Source organism: Centropristis striata, chromosome 22 (genome assembly GCF_030273125.1).
Source record: "Centropristis striata isolate RG_2023a ecotype Rhode Island chromosome 22, C.striata_1.0, whole genome shotgun sequence".
NCBI lineage: Eukaryota > Metazoa > Chordata > Actinopteri > Perciformes > Serranidae > Centropristis > Centropristis striata.
The window spans coordinates 19,844,059-19,862,787 of record NC_081538.1 but is presented as its reverse complement, the minus strand read 5'-3'; the positions used below and the strand labels follow the sequence as shown (position 1 = coordinate 19,862,787).

The window sequence follows — 18,729 nt, the reverse complement described above, 5'->3', positions numbered from 1 at the left end:
CTCACAAAAGACTTCACATCCTGCCTGAACAGCTTTGGTCTACATCAGTTTGTCAACACTCCCACCCACTCAAGAGGACATATTCTGGATCTCATCTGTTGCACTGGCATACCACCACTGAAATATATAATATCAGACTTTCCCCTGTCAGATCACAAGCTTGTATCATTTACCGTTAAACTACCGATATCCAAAATAAAAACACCACGCTATATTACATTCAGAAACGTCAAGAGCATCAATCCATCAACTTTCTCTGCTGCAGTAAATTCCCTCCCAAGCACCGTCCACTTTAACCACACCCGAGGATCTGATATTCCACTATAACTATGAACTCAACAACCTCCTGGATACACTGGCGCCATTAAAAACACGGTCTGTCACCTTCACACGCTCTGCACCCTGGTACATCCCACAACTCCGTAAACTCAAAACTGAAGGACACCGACTAGAACGCCTCGCAAGAAAATCCGGCCTCACTGTTCACCATAACATGTACCACAACCATCTGCTCAAATATAAAGATGCCATTGCCAAGGCCAAAACAGATTACTACACCTCTGTCATCGGGACTGCTGAAGGAAACACACGCACTCTGTTCACCACACTCAACAATATGCTACGGCCCCCAGACACTCTTGCCCCTCACATGTACTCTACTACCCTCTGCAATAAATTTATGGAATTTTTCAATGACAAAATTCTCAGCATTCATAAACAACTACCTCCTCCATGCACACGCACCGACTGCATCAACTGCTTCTCCCCTGCTCCACCTTTCATACCCCCATTATCCAATTTTGATCTACCAACCCCCACAGAATTAACCACCATCATACAGAAATCCAAGTCCTCCACCTGTAGTCTTGACCCCCTGCCTACTAACCTGGTTAAACTCTGTCTCCCTTCTCTTTTCCCACTCATTACTGACATTATACACTCCTCCCTCTCCTCTGGCTTCATTCCGGCCCCCCTCAAAACAGCAATAATCACTCCAATACTCAAAAAACCTGGCCTGGACCCCAATGACCTTAATAATTTCAGACCAATATCACACCTTCCCTTTCTGTCCAAAATTCTAGAGAAAGTTGTTGCTACACAGGTTCATAATCATCTCATCCACAATTCCCTCTATGAAAAGTTTCAATCTGGTTTCCGTCCTCATCACAGCACTGAAACAGCCCTGGCAAAGATCACCAATGACCTTCTCACAGCAGCAGATTCCGGACATCTCTCCATACTCATCCTCCTTGACCTCACTGCAGCTTTTGATACAATCTCACATAGAATCCTCCTCAACCGCCTAAACTCCATTGGTCTTACTCTCACCACTCTCTCCTGGTTCACCTCCTACCTCTCCGGTCGCACACAGATGGTACAGCTCAGGAATCACAAATCCCAACCCTCCCCAGTCACTTGTGGTGTACCACAGGGCTCTGTCCTTGGCCCTCTTCTTTTCATCATCTATCTACTCCCTCTCGGTAATATCTTCAGGCATCACGGACTCAATTTTCATTGTTATGCAGACGACACCCAGCTCTATCTGTCCTGCAATCCTGGCTCCACACTTCCCCCCCCCCCCCCCCCCTCCTTGATTGTCTGCAAGAAGTTAACACCTGGTTCTCCCACAACTTTCTTAAACTCAACGGAAATAAAACAGAACTCCTTTTGGTTGGCAGTAAATCCACATTATCAAAAACCAACAGTTTCTCACTGCATATTGATAATAGCACCCCGATCCATCCCTCCCCTCAGGTCAAAAGTCTGGGCGTCATCCTGGATAGCACCCTCTCCTTCACTGCCCATATCAATAACATCACCCGGTCTGCATACTTTCATCTTCGCAACATCAATCGCCTTCGCCCATCTCTCTCCCATAATAGCACCTCCATACTGGTCAATGCCCTTGTCACATCCCGACTCGATTACTGTAATGCTCTTCTTCATGGTCTGCCACAAAAATCCCTCCATAAACTGCAATTAGTCCAAAACTCGGCCGCACGCATAATCTCCAGAAGTTCATCCACGCAGCACATCACTCCCGTCCTCAAACACCTTCATTGGCTCCCGATCCACCTCCGTATTAACTTCAAGATCCTGCTCCTCACATTCAAAGCCCTCCACAACCTTGCACCATCATACCTCACTGAGCTCCTCCAAACCTACACACCCTGCCGTACACTCAGGACCTCCTCTGCTTCACTCCTCTCCACCCCTTCCGCCCATTTAGCCACAATGGGACTACGATCTTTTAGCTGCTCTGCCCCCCGACTCTGGAACAAACTCCCTCAGTACATCCGCTCTCTAACAACACTGTCAACTTTCAAGTCACATCTCAAAACACACCTGTTCAGACTAGCCTATCCCTAAAATATTCATCATTTTCAAATTACAATTTTTCTCTGTATTGTTTCAGTGTTGTTTATTGTTTATTATTACTGTCATTGTTGTCTTTATTGTTCTAATTTGTAATTGTTTCATTGTTGTTTATTATTACTGCCATTGCTGTTTTATTATTATTGTTTTGTTTTTAATTGTTTATTGTAAGGTGACCTTGAGAGTCCTGAAAGGCGCCTGTAAATAAAATGCATTATTATTATTATTTTTATATCCAGGGGAGAGTGGAAGTGGCTGATAGTTGGCAGGTGGCTTGATTGAAGATGGCTGATGGTGAGCAGGTGTGCAGGTAAGTGGTAACTCCAGCTCCGCCCAGCTCCAGACAAACACACACACAGAAGACAGGGAAACCAAGACAAGATATACGCCCACAAAAGGGGAGGGAAAACAGGGAGAAACACTAGGATCCTGACAGTACCCCCCCTCCAATGGGAGCCTCCTGGCGACCCCCAGGCTTGGTAGGATTGGCATCGTGAAAGTCCTTCACCATATCCGGGTCGAGAATGAGGGCCCGAGAGATTCAAGCCCGCTCCTCTGGGCCATATCCCTCCCAATCAACCAGATACTGGAACCCCCTACCTCTGCGGCGCACGTCCAGGAGCCTGCGCACCGTATACGCAGGGTGATCATCAATGATCCGGGGAGGAGGGGGAGGAGCGGGTGGAGGGCAAAGGTCACTGCTGCGGACCGGCTTCAACTGAGAAACATGGAAGGTGGGATGGACACGGAGGGACTTGGGGAGCTTGAGGCGAACAGCAGAGGGATTGATTATCTTGACAATTTCGAATGGACCAAGGTAACGGGGGGACAGTTTCCGGGAATCTGTCTTGAGCGGGATATTCTTTGAGGATAACCAAACTGACTGACCTGTGTGATACCGGGGGGCTGGGAGGCGGTGTTTGTCGGCTGCTTGTTTGGTCTTGGCAGAAGATTGGAGAAGAACGGCTCTGGTCTTGTTCCAGATGTGTTGACAACGACGGAGATGATGCTGAACTGAAGGAACTGAAAGTTCTTCCTCCTGGGAGGGAAACAGAGGAGGCTGATACCCAAGTGATGCTTCGAGAGGTGACATACCTGTGGCAGAGCTGACCAAGGAATTATGGGCGTATTCAATCCATGGGAGGAAGGAAGCCCAGGCAGAGGGGTTAGAGGCAGTGATGCAGCGCAGAGAGGCCTCTAGGTCTTGGTTTGCCCGTTCCGTCTGTCCATTCGACTGAGGATGAAAACCAGAGGTTAAACTGACTGTTGCACCTAGGCCCTGACAGAAAGCATGCCATACCTGTGATGTAAACTGCGGTCCCCGGTCAGAAACAATGTCAACAGGGATGCCATGGAGGCGAACAACATGGGTGGTAAGTATCTCAGCAGTCTCTTTGGCTGTGGGCAGTTTGGGGATGGCTATGAAATGTGCAGCCTTGGAGAAGCGGTCAACAATGGTAAGTATGGCTGTGTTACCCTGGGAAGCTGGGAGACCAGTGACAAAGTCAGCAGAAATGTGGGACCATGGGCGACCGGGAACAGGTAGAGGACAGAGCAGACCAGCAGGAGATGAGTGGGAGGCTTTACCACGGGCACAGACGGAACAGGCTAGGACATAGGATCTGGTATCCCTATCCATCGTAGGCCACCAGAAGTGACGTTTGAGGAGGGATAAGGTTCGGTTGATTCCAGGATGGCAAGAGAACTTACTGGCATGCACCCACTGAAGAACTGAGGACCGGACGGAATCAGGAACAAACAGCCTGTTGGGAGGGCCTCCTCCGGGGTCTGGCTGGGTGCGTTGTGCCTCCTGGATCTGAGACTCTATCTCCCAGGTAATGGGTGCCACCACTTGAGAGGCAGACAGGATGGTCTCGGGCTCAGTTGACGTCTCCTCAGCACTAAACTGCCGAGACAGAGCATCCGGCTTGATATTGCGGGAACCAGGACGGTAAGTAAGGGTGAAGCTGAAGCGGCTGAAGAAGAGGGACCAGCGGGCCTGCCTGGAGTTGAGACGCTTAGCCGACTGGATATAGGCAAGGTTTTTGTGGTCGGTCCAGACCATAAATGGCAGCTCGGATCCCTCCAGCCAATGCCGGCACTCCTCGAGAGCCATCTTGACAGCCAGTAACTCACGATTACCTATGTCATAGTTCCTCTCGGCCGGGGTCAAACATAGAGAGAAAAAGGCACAGGGATGAAGTTTACCGTCTGGCTCTCGCCTCTGGGATAACACCGCCCCGACTCCCATATCAGATGCGTCCACTTCCACGACGAACTGTTGTGCTGGATCAGGTTGGATGAGGACTGGCGCTGAGGTGAACAGACCTTTCAACTTGGAGAAGGCAGAGTCTGCTTCTGGAGTCCAACAAAACTGCACAGAAGAGGAAGTGAGGCGAGTTAGAGGGATGACCACACGGCTGAAATCCCGGATGAATCGCCGATAGAAATTTGCAAACCCCAAGAACCTCTGTAGTTGCTTTCTGTTCTCTGGAACTGGCCACTCTGCCACAGCTCTCACCTTTTCTGGGTCAGTTTGAAGTTGTCCCTCGCCAACAATGAAGCCCAAAAAACTGACCTCCCTGGCGTGGAATTCACACTTCTCAGCCTTGACGAATAATCTGTTCTCCAACAGCCGTTGCAAAACGAGGCGGACATGCTCCTGGTGTTCCTCTATGGACTGAGAAAAAATGAGAATGTCATCCAAATAGACGAACACAAACCTATTCAGGAAGTCTCTTAGAACGTCATTGACAAGAGCTTGAAAAACGGCTGGGGCATTGGTGAGACCGAACGGCATCACTAAATACTCAAAATGACCTAATGGGGTGTTGAAAGCTGTTTTCCATTCGTCTCCCTCCTTGATCCTCACTAGATGATACGCATTCCGGAGATCGAGCTTGGTGAAAACTGAGGCCCCCTGCAGAGGGGTGAAAGCGGCGTCAAGCAGAGGTAAGGGGTATTTATTCTTGACAGTGATGTTATTTAGGCCACGAAAATCAATACAGGGTCTCAGAGTCGAATCCTTCTTAGACACAAAGAAAAAACCGGCCCCCACAGGAGAAGAGGAGGGTCGGATTATACCTGCCGCCAGGGAGTCTCTGATGTACACCTCCATGGCCTCACGTTCAGGTTTAGACAGGTTGTAGAGACGACTGGAAGGCAACGGACCACCAGGGAGCAAGTCGATGGAGCAATCATATGGTCTGTGAGGAGGGAGAGAGAGAGAGCTTTGTCCTTACTGAAGACCTCTCCCAGGTCGTGGTAAATCTCAGGGACCTTGGAGAGATCTGGTGGATTGGCAGGTTGTTCAGGAGAAAGTGGGTTGACCCTAGCTGGGGACAAAGCAGATTGCAGACAGGTTGCATGACAAAACGGACTCCACCCAGAAATCCTCCCTTTGGCCCAATCAATGTCAGGGTTGTGTTTTACCAACCAGGGGTGACCAAGGATTAATGAAGTGGAGGGAGCAGAGATTATGTAAAGTTGAATGGTTTCTCTATGGTTGCCAGACAGGACGAGTGTGAGTGGTTCCGTCAGATGTGTAACACGAGCCAGCAGGCGTCCATCCACAGCCAATGCAGTCTGGGGTTGCTCCAAAGGCAACAACCTTATACCTGTCTGTATCGCCACCTGCTGGTCCAAAAATTTCCCCTCTGCTCCAGAATCTACTAGGGCAAAAAGAGGCAACGACAAAGCAGGACAGTAAAGAGTGGCAGAGATCTGAAAACGGGACTTACGGACAGAGGGGGATCTTGCTTGGCCCACCAGTACCCCCAGAGCTACTGACGGGCCCTGTCTTTTGGTCGAATCGGGCAGTGAGAGATGAAATGACCTTTCTTGCCACAGTATAGGCACGCGCCTGCCTGACGGCGCCGTGAACTCTTCTCCGGGGAGAGATGGCCCCGGTCAAGCTGCATGGGCTCCTCAGGTGGTATTTGAGGGGAGCCCGGAGAGGAGTCCTGAATGGGAGTGCAGACCAGAGAGGCAGATGTAGGCTGTGGTTTGGAAACTGGGGACATCGCAGCTCTCTCCCGACGGTGGGAGCGGAGACGGTCATCGATCATATTAGACAGAGAAATCAGAGTCTTCAGGTCAGAAGGCTCATCCCTGGAAACAAGTTCATCTCTGATTTGAATGCTTAACCCCTTCTTGAAGGCTGTCTTCAAGGCATCATCAGTCCAATCCACCTCAGCAGCCAGAGTCCAGAAGTCAATGGTATAATCGGAAACTGGACATAGTCCTTGAGAGAGGGTCATTAGGCGCATGGAGGCATCAGACTGGTAATCCGGGTGGTCAAACACACCTTTAAACTCCTCAACAAAATCACCATAACTCATGTCATTAAATGTTTGCCGGGAAAACCTGGCTTCAGCCCATGCCAGAGCCCTGCCCCTTAACAGACCACAAATATACTGAATCCGGGAGGTGTCTGAGGTGAATGATGTGGGTTTTAACTGAAAAACAGACGTACACTGGAACAAAAAACCTCGACAAAGACTTGGCTGACCTGAATAAGGATCTGGGTCCGTCGCTCGGGAATCCTGCAGTGCTGGTGGAGCAGAGGCTGCAGGATGGGCAGAAGCAGTTGAAGCTGATGAAAAAGCGTTGAGTAGAGCTGAAACCTGTGCGGTTAATGAAGATACTTGCTGGGCAAGAGCCTGGTTGTCCGCGGACAGGACGCGAATGCTGTGTTTGTGTTGTCCAATGATCACACCCTGATGGCTGACAGCTCGCTGGACGGGGTGTGCTTCAGAGCCGAGGTCTGCAGGGTCCATGTCATGGCCAGATTGTTCTGTCATGGTTGACTAGAACTGGACCTATGATGCAGACACTGAGTCAACGAAAGAGTTGCAACAAAAAATCTCTTTAATGAAGGTGAAGGAGTTAGCTGGGGCTGGAGCTGGAGCTGGAGCTGGAGCGGTGCAGAGGTAGTTGTAAGAGTCCGGGGGGGAAGCAGGCAAAGGCAGGAACTGAGGACAGAGAATACGGTTAGATTAGCAAGCAAGAATATCTATAAACAACGAGAACTACAGAGCCAAAGTTCGTCTCACTATTACTGAGCAAAGTTGACAATCTGGCGACGAGTGCTGAACTGAACCAGGCTTATATCCAGGGGAGAGTGGAAGTGGCTGATAGTTGGCAAGTGGCTTGATTGAAGATGGCTGATGGTGAGCAGGTGTGCAGGTAAGTGGTAACTCCAGCTCCGCCCAGCTCCAGACAAACACATACACAGAAGACAGGGAAACCAAGACAAGACATACGCCCACAAAAGGGGAGGGAAAACAGGGAGAAACACTAGGATCCTGACAGTGTCTCCTTCACCAGCGGTTCTGACCGGATAGAAACATTTCCAATCAGCGCTGCCACACGCTACTCTGACTAGGACATCATTATTAGTCAATGTAAAGAGGTGAATAATATATCTCCATCATAATAATAGCAATATTCGGATATTATATAGATTATTAGGCTTTATATATCCCAGTGTAATTACTCGAACCTCCCCGGGAGTTTAATGGTCCGCTACTTTGCTGACAGCACCACAGATTTCCTTCTTTTTCACTTTTTGTGCTACCAAACAAAACCAGTTTGTTCTGTTGCAGCTGTTGGACGTCAGCGTTTCATTTTCTGTTTGAGAAATTCCTCTTCTTTTGGAATTAAAACTTACTGTAAAACATTGTTTACCTCCTTCAACCAAAAAGAAAACTTCTAAGTCTGTGCTCCAAATGTAAAATATTCAGTGAACTTGTTTGAGTTTATAACTATAAGTACTTTTATTTCATAAACCTCCGTCGCTGCGTATGTCTTTAATATGTCTATATTTCCCCTATTCTCATTTGTAACGGTGCACTTTGCTAATAAAGCTGACTTTAGGGGGTGAAAAAATCTTCCTTTTGGCCATATTGCGCCCTTCGGTGTCGTAAACTCTGAAGGCGAGTCATCTGAATCGGGTATATATTAGGGCGTGGTATTTAAATGACGCTTGTTTCGAGCCGCCACATTTATCAACAGCTGATCATTTTTACGCTGTGATTGGCAAGATATGATCATTTGATAAATCACACGTGGACCCTGTCGTAAGACGAAATATACACTCAGATCTGCGCTTGTTTCTACAGTTGTTTGATAAATGAGGGCCCAGGTGAGTATGAGGGGAATAAACTGAATCAAACTTTAAACAAGGAAGTGTTTAAATTCAACAACAAAAAATCCTACCTGCTAACAGAAACAAACCCAGGATAGAATGGTTAAATAATAACAAAACAAACAGTTAAATCAATATGAAATGCTGCAATGACAAAATAGGGACAAATGGTGTATTCTCACCCACAATAACACAAGTACATAACTACACAGATACCTCTTCTATCTTTAACCAGCCTTTATACAGCAGATGTTTTTATGCTTAGTGTTTCCATTACTTAATTTGACAGGCACCTGTATTATGTTTCACGACACTAAAAACATTTCAATTATTGAAAATATATTTAGGTTAGTGCTCCATCTACAGAGATTGACATTGGATGGACTATGATGAATGACCCACAGAACTGTGAAATGGAACAAATACATTTAATTTATAACCTGCTTTACAAAGAAGATGATGGACACAAGACTTTTTGTTCAGAATACATTTATACTAATAATGAAATGAAATACTATATATAAATCAAAATCCAAGAAAATAGCATACGATCAAAAGTCATTTCTTTATTTAAGTTTTTCTATTAACCATTTATAACAACCATATAAAAGTAAAAATAAAATGGCCTTCCCATGAACTTCATTTTGTTTTTAGGTAAATCTCACCAAAGATAAGCCTAATAAAATACTTATATTATGCTTGTGTGGCTTATTGTATACTGTATAAAACAAATTCATTCAAAACTAATCACAAAGGATCAAACAATTAAAAAACCAGAGAAGAAAGATAAAAATGAGATACATATGTTAAAAAGTGCAGGGAAATATGTAACTCAGTGTCCTATGGTGGTCTTCTATCCATATTTGATGCACTTCAGGTGGTTCTTAAAGAAGTAAAGCCGCAGTTTGAACTCTGCGTCACTCCTTGCAGGGTATCTGAAGTGGTGGTACTTGGATTGGTTTTGTTTGCGCTGATGGCCAATAGACACGTGGTTACATGTGGCAACCAGCAAGGAGCCCAGGCCGTCCATGAAGAACTCTAGAGTCAGAGACATTTGCTTCTTTTAGAAAAAATGTTTGCTTGTATCATAGCCAACAAAAAGTGTGGACTTACTGCCACTTGGAGGTCTAACTCTGTCTAGATCTAGACCTACCTGAGTGTGCTACCCTCTGGAGCTTAGGGTCGAATCCCACCTTCTGGACTGCATCTGTACGTGCTAGGAAGAAGTTGACCACCCCACTGGTCAGAGAGCATTGTGGATAACCAGGAAGTGAGCTAAACTTCTTTTTAGATTTCCTGTGCAGACAGCCACCTTCCATTTCTTCTCCTTCCTCATAGAGAATGGAGAAATAAAACTGGTTCCCTTGTACTGTGCCGCCCACCTGAAGATCAGAGACACGAGAGAACGGCTATTAACTTGTTAGCAGTACGCTGTGTGCCTGCCTTTTGCCCAATAAATGCTTAGATAAGCTCCAAATGACAGATGAAGTATAGTTGTTAAAAACAAGTGAAGAGGATTAAAAGTGCTTTTGGAGAAAGATATCTGATATTTTATTCCAATCAAAAACAAATCTGGCGACTGGACTCTTTGCCCTGATGTGGATCTCAGATAGAAACACAATGGCCATTATTTATCAACCAAATGTAGAGACCAGCACAGATCAGAGCGCAGAAATCATCTAACGATAGGGTTCACGTGTGATTTATGAAATGTTTCCCAGGTGAAAACTGAACCAGTTGGTTTTGTTTGGCAGCATTAAAAGTAGCTAGCCTGGCTAACACCAGACCAAATCTCATTGGAGATTAGGTCTGGACACCTTCAATGCTTTTCTCCGTAGAGGAGGTGTGGTTTACGATCCTCCGGAGCCATTTATTGGACGCTTAGAATGTCTATCAAAGCGTCTGTAGGTAGCCAATCAATCAGTTATACCAGATGACGTAGTAGAGCAACAGAAATGGATGTTTGTTGTGTGTGTGTCTGTGAGAGAGTGTTGCTGCTGCTTTGCTTCTCCAGTTCTCGCTTTCTGCAAGATTATTTATTTTCACGCTTTATTCCCCCTCATGTCATTCTGCCACACACATCCACTGATTTTATGGGCAATAAACAAGCTGCTGCGGGTCTCTGGGGGCTCCGCTGTCCCCCGATTCGGAGCGAGATCACCGGCGGTCTCACCGGCTCGGCGCAACGAGCCGCAGAAACCGCCCGTGCGGCGCTAATAGTCCCGCTACCGGTGATCTGGCTACCAGCCGGGGGACAGCGGAGCTGCCGAGAGACCTTTCGCCTTTCAACTTTCGCTCTAAACTATTTAAAACACCATCTGCAGCTAAAGAGAGTTTCGCGTCTGCAGCAGCCATGTTGGATCCGGAAAGCTTCCAAGTGCCGAGTAGTACGCGTCATCGTCTCACCGTCCCTCCCCGCTCTGTGATTGGATCCCTAAAACAGGGCTAAGATTCCTTCCTGGTTGCCAGACCAGTTGTTGTTTATTTCAGGTCAAGAGTAAAATGCATTGTAGTGACCTGACGTAGTCACCGTGACGTCACCCATTGGTTTGTGGACTGCCCGTTGGAAGCCTCGAGTTCAGCGTTACACTCGTCGCCATCTTACATTGCCAACTTGTTTCTGATACGCAGAGCAGACCATATTTGGACTGTGGAGGAGTGAGAGAGATCTGACGACACTGACTACAGCCTCTCTACACCGGCAACCCGACTGAGAGAAGCCGCTGCTAATTCATGTTAGCATTAATTGGAGCATTAACTTGGATGTTCGTTATGGCTAGCAAAAAGCAAAAACAAAATGTATGTTACTGACCTCAGAAAACTGAGCAGCGACTCCTTGGAGTGTCTGTTAGTCCAACCAAACACTGAACAAGACATTTTTACTGAACAAAACGTTCAAATAAACTGTCATTAAGTGAAAATACAGTGTGAAAGGGTCAAAGTTATGAGACCAAATCGGTAAACGTCCACTTTTCTATCTGTATAACGTTATATATAACTGTACTGACTCGTTGCCGTGGATACGCATTGCTCTGCAATACTAAAATAGTATTGTAGGCTACAGTAGATCTGAAGGTTTGTTTTAATTTTCCCTTCAAGAGGAGAGACCGGAGAGAGAAAGAGGAACATCACAATGCATAAAAGACATAATAATATGTGCATCATACCTGTGCATTATGTGCTGTGTGTTATACTGTTATGGACTTTGTGATCAACACTTGCAAATCATTAAGTAGGTCAAATGATTATTTCACTGAAGTAATGCCAGTAATGACGTCCTTCATGCTTTTAATTTCTTAATAACATAGCATTACTATCCTTATGCTCAAATGTAAAAAATGCTTTCACGGAGAAAAGGGACGTTTTTGAATTGTGGCCCTTGAAAAATCTTTTTTTATCAAATAAATCTGATTCGGTAGAGGTTGAGTACCACTGTTCTAGACTGTGCTGTGATTGGCTATTACTCGTTGCCTCATCACTGTAAAGTTTTATTGAACATTTCTGGGTTTGTTTGTTTTTTTGTCTTTTTACAACCTTTAGTCCATCTGGTGTGGATGACAAAATGAGCTGAACAAAACTGAAAAAACACTTTAATCAGCACAGTAAAGTGTCAAAGCAGCGTAGACTGAGGTGGACGGACTGTTAATGTCAGACCCAGTGTGGTCTCTGGCCACCAGCCTGCTGTTTGGCTCATTTTCTGTTACCAGTGAAGAATGAAAGGATGGAGCTTGCTAGCTAACTAGCATAAGGATCCATGGCGTATGTTCAAAGTCAAGGCAAGGATAACTAGCCAATTACAGCAAAATCTAGGCTTTCGTCATATGGAAGTGGGTGTGGTTTTAGCTAAACGAGGTATGAAAAGCGATCGACTCAGCCGGGTAGTGTGAACAAAGTATAAGTGAACACAGGAGTCACTTGAGGAGGATCCACCACGAGCATTTAAGCTTGTTAGCCAGATGCAGCATGCACCTGTTCATGCAACATTGTAGCTGATTTTGGTCACTTAGCATGCTCTGCAGGTGGTGTTTCAAACAGTGATTAATGAAGTAGATGCAGTCTCTTTAAACTATGCGGAGGTCCGATGATGCCACCCATAAAGCCTGATTTCCACCGGGCGCGTTACTGCAGCGTAACGTCAGCGTCGCATATGACGTTGCAAATAGGTAACACTCTAATCAATGAGAGCATTTCCACCGGGCGCGTAGCGTAACGTTACTGCAGCGTCGCGTCATCGTCTCTACGCGAGCATTAGGTAGGACTTCTATTTCTCCGCGAGACGCTGCCAAATCGCGTGAATCTCAACAGAGCAGATCGCACCAGACAGGAAGTCCGACTCAGAATCAGCGTAAAAAACTTCCGCCCCTTTCAAAATAAAACACAATACGCAGTTCATGCAGCCTAAAACTACTTCACATCAACATTATGTTATGACCGGGGCACCAGATCGGCAATCAATCAATCAAAGGGTCTCAGAGGATCGGCGACACGGAAGACAAGAGACTGATTGTTGAAGTGGAACATCATACAATCATTTATGACATAACATATTGTTTTTATAAGGATAGATGGTCAGATCAACATATCTTTCACCTCAGAGTAGCAAAGTAAGTTGGTTTTTGTTGTTGTTGTTTACTTTATACACACAGTTTATCCATAGACTGTATAAATAGAGTTTAAAGTTTATCACGGGATCTTGCGGTCCCCCGTATGGTCAGGATTATCGCGTGATCTCCTTATCTCGCGTGTATACGGCCGGCTCGCTAAGCTGACGTGCTGCTGCTGTAACGCGCCCGGTGTGAATTGACAGACGCAGCAAAAACGATGTGGAGACGTGCTGCTGCTGTAACGCGTCCGGTGGAAATCCCCAGTAAGCCTTATTGACATAATCCTTATCTTTATTGCAGTGTTGTGCATTTATGTACAGTTCACTAACTCTAAGCCCCAGTCCAGGTGCTCATTGCAATATCACCTCTCTGAACATGAAGCTCTGTGGAGCTCTGCCCTCCAGCAGCAGCAGACACACCAGAAGTTTCTCCTCTACTGTAGCTGCTCAGCTGCCTTTTTTAAAAATCCTGTCTTTATCATGTGACTTTATGTTTGTTCTGCAATGTATACAATTTCAAATGTAGCGCAGTGCAATACTTGTGATAAGTGATACTTCCAGCCCTGGTCAATGTGATAGTGTGTCTGTGTGTGTGTGTGTACCTGTGCTGGAGGCATGAAGTACTGTTCAATATGTTCTTTAGTCATGTGCTCTGGTTCAAAGCTGTCGTCTGCAATGATGACTTTTATGTTGCTATAGAAACGCCGGATGCTACTCAATAAAGCTTTGAGTTGTGTGTAGCGCAGGAACGTCTTTGTGGTGATGGTGACGTGAGAGCTGATATCTATTATTACAACAAAAGAGATAAGACAATATGGATGAATTGTGAAGTGTCAGGAGAATTTTTATTGCCATTGACAACAATAAACAGGCAATTCTCATAACAGAACAAAATCACCTTGAGAGTGGCTATGACCAGAGATGATTGCAAATGGGTGTGAGATTTCGCTATTCAAGAATAGAATACACGTATATACAGTGCTCAGCATAAATGAGTACACCCCCTTTGAAAAGTAACATTTTAAACAATATCTCTATGAACACAAATACAATTTCCAAAATGTTGACAAGACCAAGTTAATATAACATCTGTTTAACTTATAACATGAAAGTAAGGTTAATAATATAACTTTTCATTCATAATTTTCAGTTTTACTCAAATTAGGGTGATGCAAAAATGAGTACACCCCACTAAAAGTCTCGGGAGCAAAGCTAAGTTTTAGACTACAAATGTCTAATTTAACAATAATCGACCCCAGGTGAGTCTAATTATTCATTACACAGGTGTCCAGCAGACAGTTGACTATAAAAGGGTGTTACTTAAATAAAACCCCTTCCCATTTCATGTTGTTAGCAATGGCACCACATGTCTCAAGACCTGAGAAGGAAAATAATTTCTTTACACCGCAAAGGTGAAGGCTGCAAAAAGATAAGCAAAGCTTTACTTATCAGTCAAGAATACTGTAGCAAAAGTGGTACAAAAATGTAAAAAAGACGGAACTGCAACCACCTCACAGAGACGTAAAGGCCGTCCGCAGAAGTTAACACCTCGACAGCAGCGTCTTCTGATGAGAAGGGTCCAAGAAAATCAGCATGCAAGTTCATTGCAGTTATCTAAGGAATTAGAAAGCCAAACTGGGGCGACTGTTTCTGGTGACACAATACGCCATACACTGCAGAGGAATGGCATGCATGGGTGCCGTCCACGAAGGAAGCCTCTCCTAAAGCCCAGGCACAAAAAGCCCGTCTAGAGTTTACCAGGGCCATGCTGACAAAGATGAAGACTACTGGGACTCTGGACTCTGGAGTGATGAGACCAAGATAAATGTTTTTGGAACTGATGGCTTCAAAACTGTGTGGCGTCGCAAAGGTGAGGATTACAGAGAAAAATGCATGGTGCCTACAGTGAAACATGGTGGTGGCAGTGTCCTTATGTGGGGTTGCATGAGTGCTGTTGGTGTCGGGGAGCTGCATTTCATTGATGGCATCATGAATTCACAGAAGTATTGCTCTCTACTGAAGGAGAAGATGCTACCATAACTCCGTGCCCTTGGTCGTCGTGCACTTTTCCAACATGACAATGACCCTAAACACACATCTAAGGCCACTGTTGGATTTCTGAAGAAGAACAGGGTGAAAGTGATTCAGTGGCCAAGTATGTCTCCTGATCTGAACCCAATTGAACACCTATGGGGAATTCTGAAGAGACAAGTTGAGCATCACTCTCCATCCAGTCTCTAACAGAGGCCATTCTTGAGGAATGAAAAAAGATCAATGGAGCAAAATGTTGTCAACTTGTTCATTCCATGCCTAGAAGACTTGGTGCTGTCATTAAAAATCATGGAGGCAATGCAAAGTACCAGATGTAATAGTTTTTGTTGTGGGGTGTACTCATTTTTGCATCGCCCTTATTTCAGTAAAACTGAAAAATGTGTAATCTAAGTTATATTATTAACCTTACTTTCATGTTATGAGATAAACAGATGTTATATTAACTTGGTCTTGTCAACATTTTGGAAATTTTATTTGTGTTCATTGAGATATTGTTTAAAATGTTACTTTTCAAAGGGGTGTACTCATTTATGCTGAGCACTGTATCTACCCATGCATTTACATACTGCATGAGCACATACAAACCTACACATTACACATGTTTACATACATGCATATTACATAATAAGTAGCAAGACACTGCAGGCATGAAGATACGTTACTCAATGCAAACGGTAAATGGCCAATTATTATAAATTATAATTCATTATAATCATTTATATGACTTGATTTATTCAAAGTCACCTCTAGATGGGGCACCACTCTGTACAACAGAGAAAAGATAGCCAATTCACCTTAGTCAGTCTCATAAAGTTATAAACTATCAATTTGGAACTCTCATTAATAATTACCTCAATAATTATAATAAAATATAGATATAAATACTTAGTAATCGTTGAAGTAATTTGGAATTATTTCATAGAAGAGGCTGGCATCTTAATCATACTTCTACAACATTGAATGTACAGCATGTGTATTCCAAAAAGTATTTATCCTTCAAAGCAGGAAGCGTGCGTGCGTGTGTGTGTGTGTTAAGATGGCTGCCGAAGTTCAGTCAAAGGATTGTAAAATCCAAAATGGAGGATGGTGTAGAGGAGGATGGCCTTGCCAGCTTAAAGTATGCTGTATGCAAATTCATGTGTCAGAAAACTTTTGATTAGCCTTTTGCATGTTTCTATCTTATATAGAGCCCAGTACTCTGCCACCAATTGCATGAAGTGAATAGGAGAGCATGTGTATTCCAAAAAGTATGTATCCTTCAAAGCAACAAAACAAAACACACAATGCCAAATCCAAAGTATGTCAGGTTGGGGAACTGTGTTTCTGGGATATTAATGAGCAGCACAGGGGCTCCACAAGGGACTGTTCTGGCTCCATTCCTGTTCACACTGCACACAGGGGACTTCAAATACAACTCTGATTCCTGCCACATCCAGAAATACTTGGACGACACTGCTATTATAGCGTGTATCAGGAATGGACAGAAATCTAAATATATTAGCCTGTGGAAAAGCAAAACGGTAACCAGCACTAGCACCGACTCCAAACCGGCCTTGCAACCAATTTAGTCCAAAAAGGTGTATTTGTCACAATGGGTGTTGGCCTCCGCCAGGGCTGTCCCTTGTCATGGCCATGGTTCTCTGCCAGAAAACGATGGACTGCCCCATTCGGTCGGGGACTGAGTTACTGCCCCAAGCGAGTTCAAGTATCTTGGGGGTGTTGTTCATGTGTGAGGATAAAACGAAGTGTGTGATGGACAGACAGTTTGGTTCAGCATCAGCAGTGATGTGGCCATTGTACCGGTCCGTTTTGGTGAAAAATTACCAGTCCATCTATGTTCCAATCCTCACCTATGCTCATGATTTGGGTCGCAACCGAAAGAATGAGACTGCGGATACAAGTCGCTGAAATTAGTTTTGTCTGTAGGTGAGCCTTGGAGATAGGTTGAAGAGCTCAGACATCCAGAGGGAGGTCGGAGTAGAGCCACTGCGAAAAATAACCAGCTGAGGTGGTTCATTCATCTGGTAAGGATGCCTCCCATTGGAGGTGTTCCGGGCATGTCCACCTGGTTGGAGGCCCCGGGGAAGACCCAGAACACTATTATATCTCTCACGTGGCCGGAGAACGCCTCGGTGTCCCTCAGGAGGAGCTGGATGTTGTGGCCGGGGAGAGGGACATTTGGAATACTTTGCATAGCCTGCTGCCCTCGTGACCTGGCCCCGGATAAGCAGATGAAAATGGATGGATGAATGGATGGATAATTACATATATCTATATCTATATATATATATATATACACACACACAAGGCCTCATCTTTTACATTTAAAAAAATGGCTATTGCATTGTGCAATTAATGTTTATGTCATTGTGACAAGTTAAAGAAAAACTCTGAATGAATTAGTTATTTCAGAAACAAAATACTCTCAAACTAAACTGCCAGTGAATGTTAGATCACTACAGACATTTTCCACAGTTACTTTTTTCACTTTGTCTAGTTGAACAGTAAACACGCATAATAAATTGCATTCACTGTATCAGGACTTCTGTACATCATGTTGTTGTCATGCTTGTGCATTTTATTTCAGCAAAAAGTTTTTACAAATTATATTTTTCTAATTCAGTTCCAATTACTTAGACTGTGCTGGCGTAGGTCACTTTAGCCAGCAGGTCATTGAGGGTCACAAGGCTGCTGGACTCCATTAACAGTTTGTTCTCACCATCACCTGTCATTTACACAGAGGTGACAAAACAGCTGTTTAATCATTCACTTCCAACCACCTCCACAGGACTTCGGTTTGATATTAAAAGTAAAGCCAGGAAGACTCTTTGACATTGACACATGTCCTTTGACAGTTAAGCTAGAACTTCAGGATTGTAATATCTTTTTGCTACAACTTATTTCTATATAAAATAAAAATTTTAATCATCTTAAGAAGATGATTTTAACAATAAGGATTAATGTATTGACAAATAACCTCCTCTGGTTTTCATTTTCATTTTTAAATATATTTTTTTGCACATATTCAATTGAAAACTGTACAAAGACAGTACTGTATATTTAATGTTTCACTCAACTGTACTATTGCCAAGAAAACTAACCCTATAATCTGGAAATCAATGAACACCATACACATTACACAGTGGAAAAACATACAGATATGTTGGATATCGATGGAAAACTCATCCACCCATCAAAGACAATGCAGAAAATTCCACTCCATCTGGTTATCCCTCATTCATTTCTAACAACCTGATTCCATTTATCTTTTATTTTATTCATCTGTTTCAGTATGTACATCTTCAGGGAAATTCACATGCAAATATATACATACATACAATACATACATACATACATACATACATACATACATACATACATAAAAATGGGAATTGGAAGAAAAATAAATACTGATAAACATATTGATCTTGTCATATCTTCCTCGCTTTTTGTCTCATTTTCCCTTCCTCCTGCTTTCTGTGTGTGTGTGTGTGTGTGTGTTTGTGTGTGCGTGTGTACGGATGGGGCAAGGTTTACCACTTTTTAAAAA

The 18,729-nt window shown here is 44.3% G+C and overlaps 1 protein-coding gene across 1 annotated transcript; it reads right to left on the bottom strand.

Moving 5' to 3' along the window:
- Positions 1 to 8,951: 8,951 nt before the first annotated feature.
- LOC131961117 (beta-1,4 N-acetylgalactosaminyltransferase 2-like) lies at positions 8,952 to 17,373 on the bottom strand. The gene is made up of 4 exons (XM_059326388.1): positions 17,214 to 17,373; positions 13,730 to 13,911; positions 9,678 to 9,933; positions 8,952 to 9,562 (listed from the first exon to the last, which is right to left on the bottom strand). The coding sequence occupies exons 1-4, from the start codon at positions 17,371 to 17,373 to the stop codon at positions 9,378 to 9,380; spliced, it is 783 nt and encodes a 260-aa protein (XP_059182371.1). The 3' UTR covers positions 8,952 to 9,377.
- Positions 17,374 to 18,729: the final 1,356 nt, after the last annotated feature.

Coding starts and splice junctions, on each gene's coding strand:
- LOC131961117 (XM_059326388.1), bottom strand. CDS start 17,373: ATGCAAAGTATTCCAAATGTCCCTCTCCCCGGCCACAACATCCAGCTC. Junction 13,912..17,213: donor CGGAACACCTCCAATGGGAG/GCATCCTTACCA, acceptor TTGTAATAATAG/ATATCAGCTCTCACGTCACC. Junction 9,563..9,677: donor CCAGAGGGTAGCACACTCAG/GTAGGTCTAGAT, acceptor CTCTGACTCTAG/AGTTCTTCATGGACGGCCTG.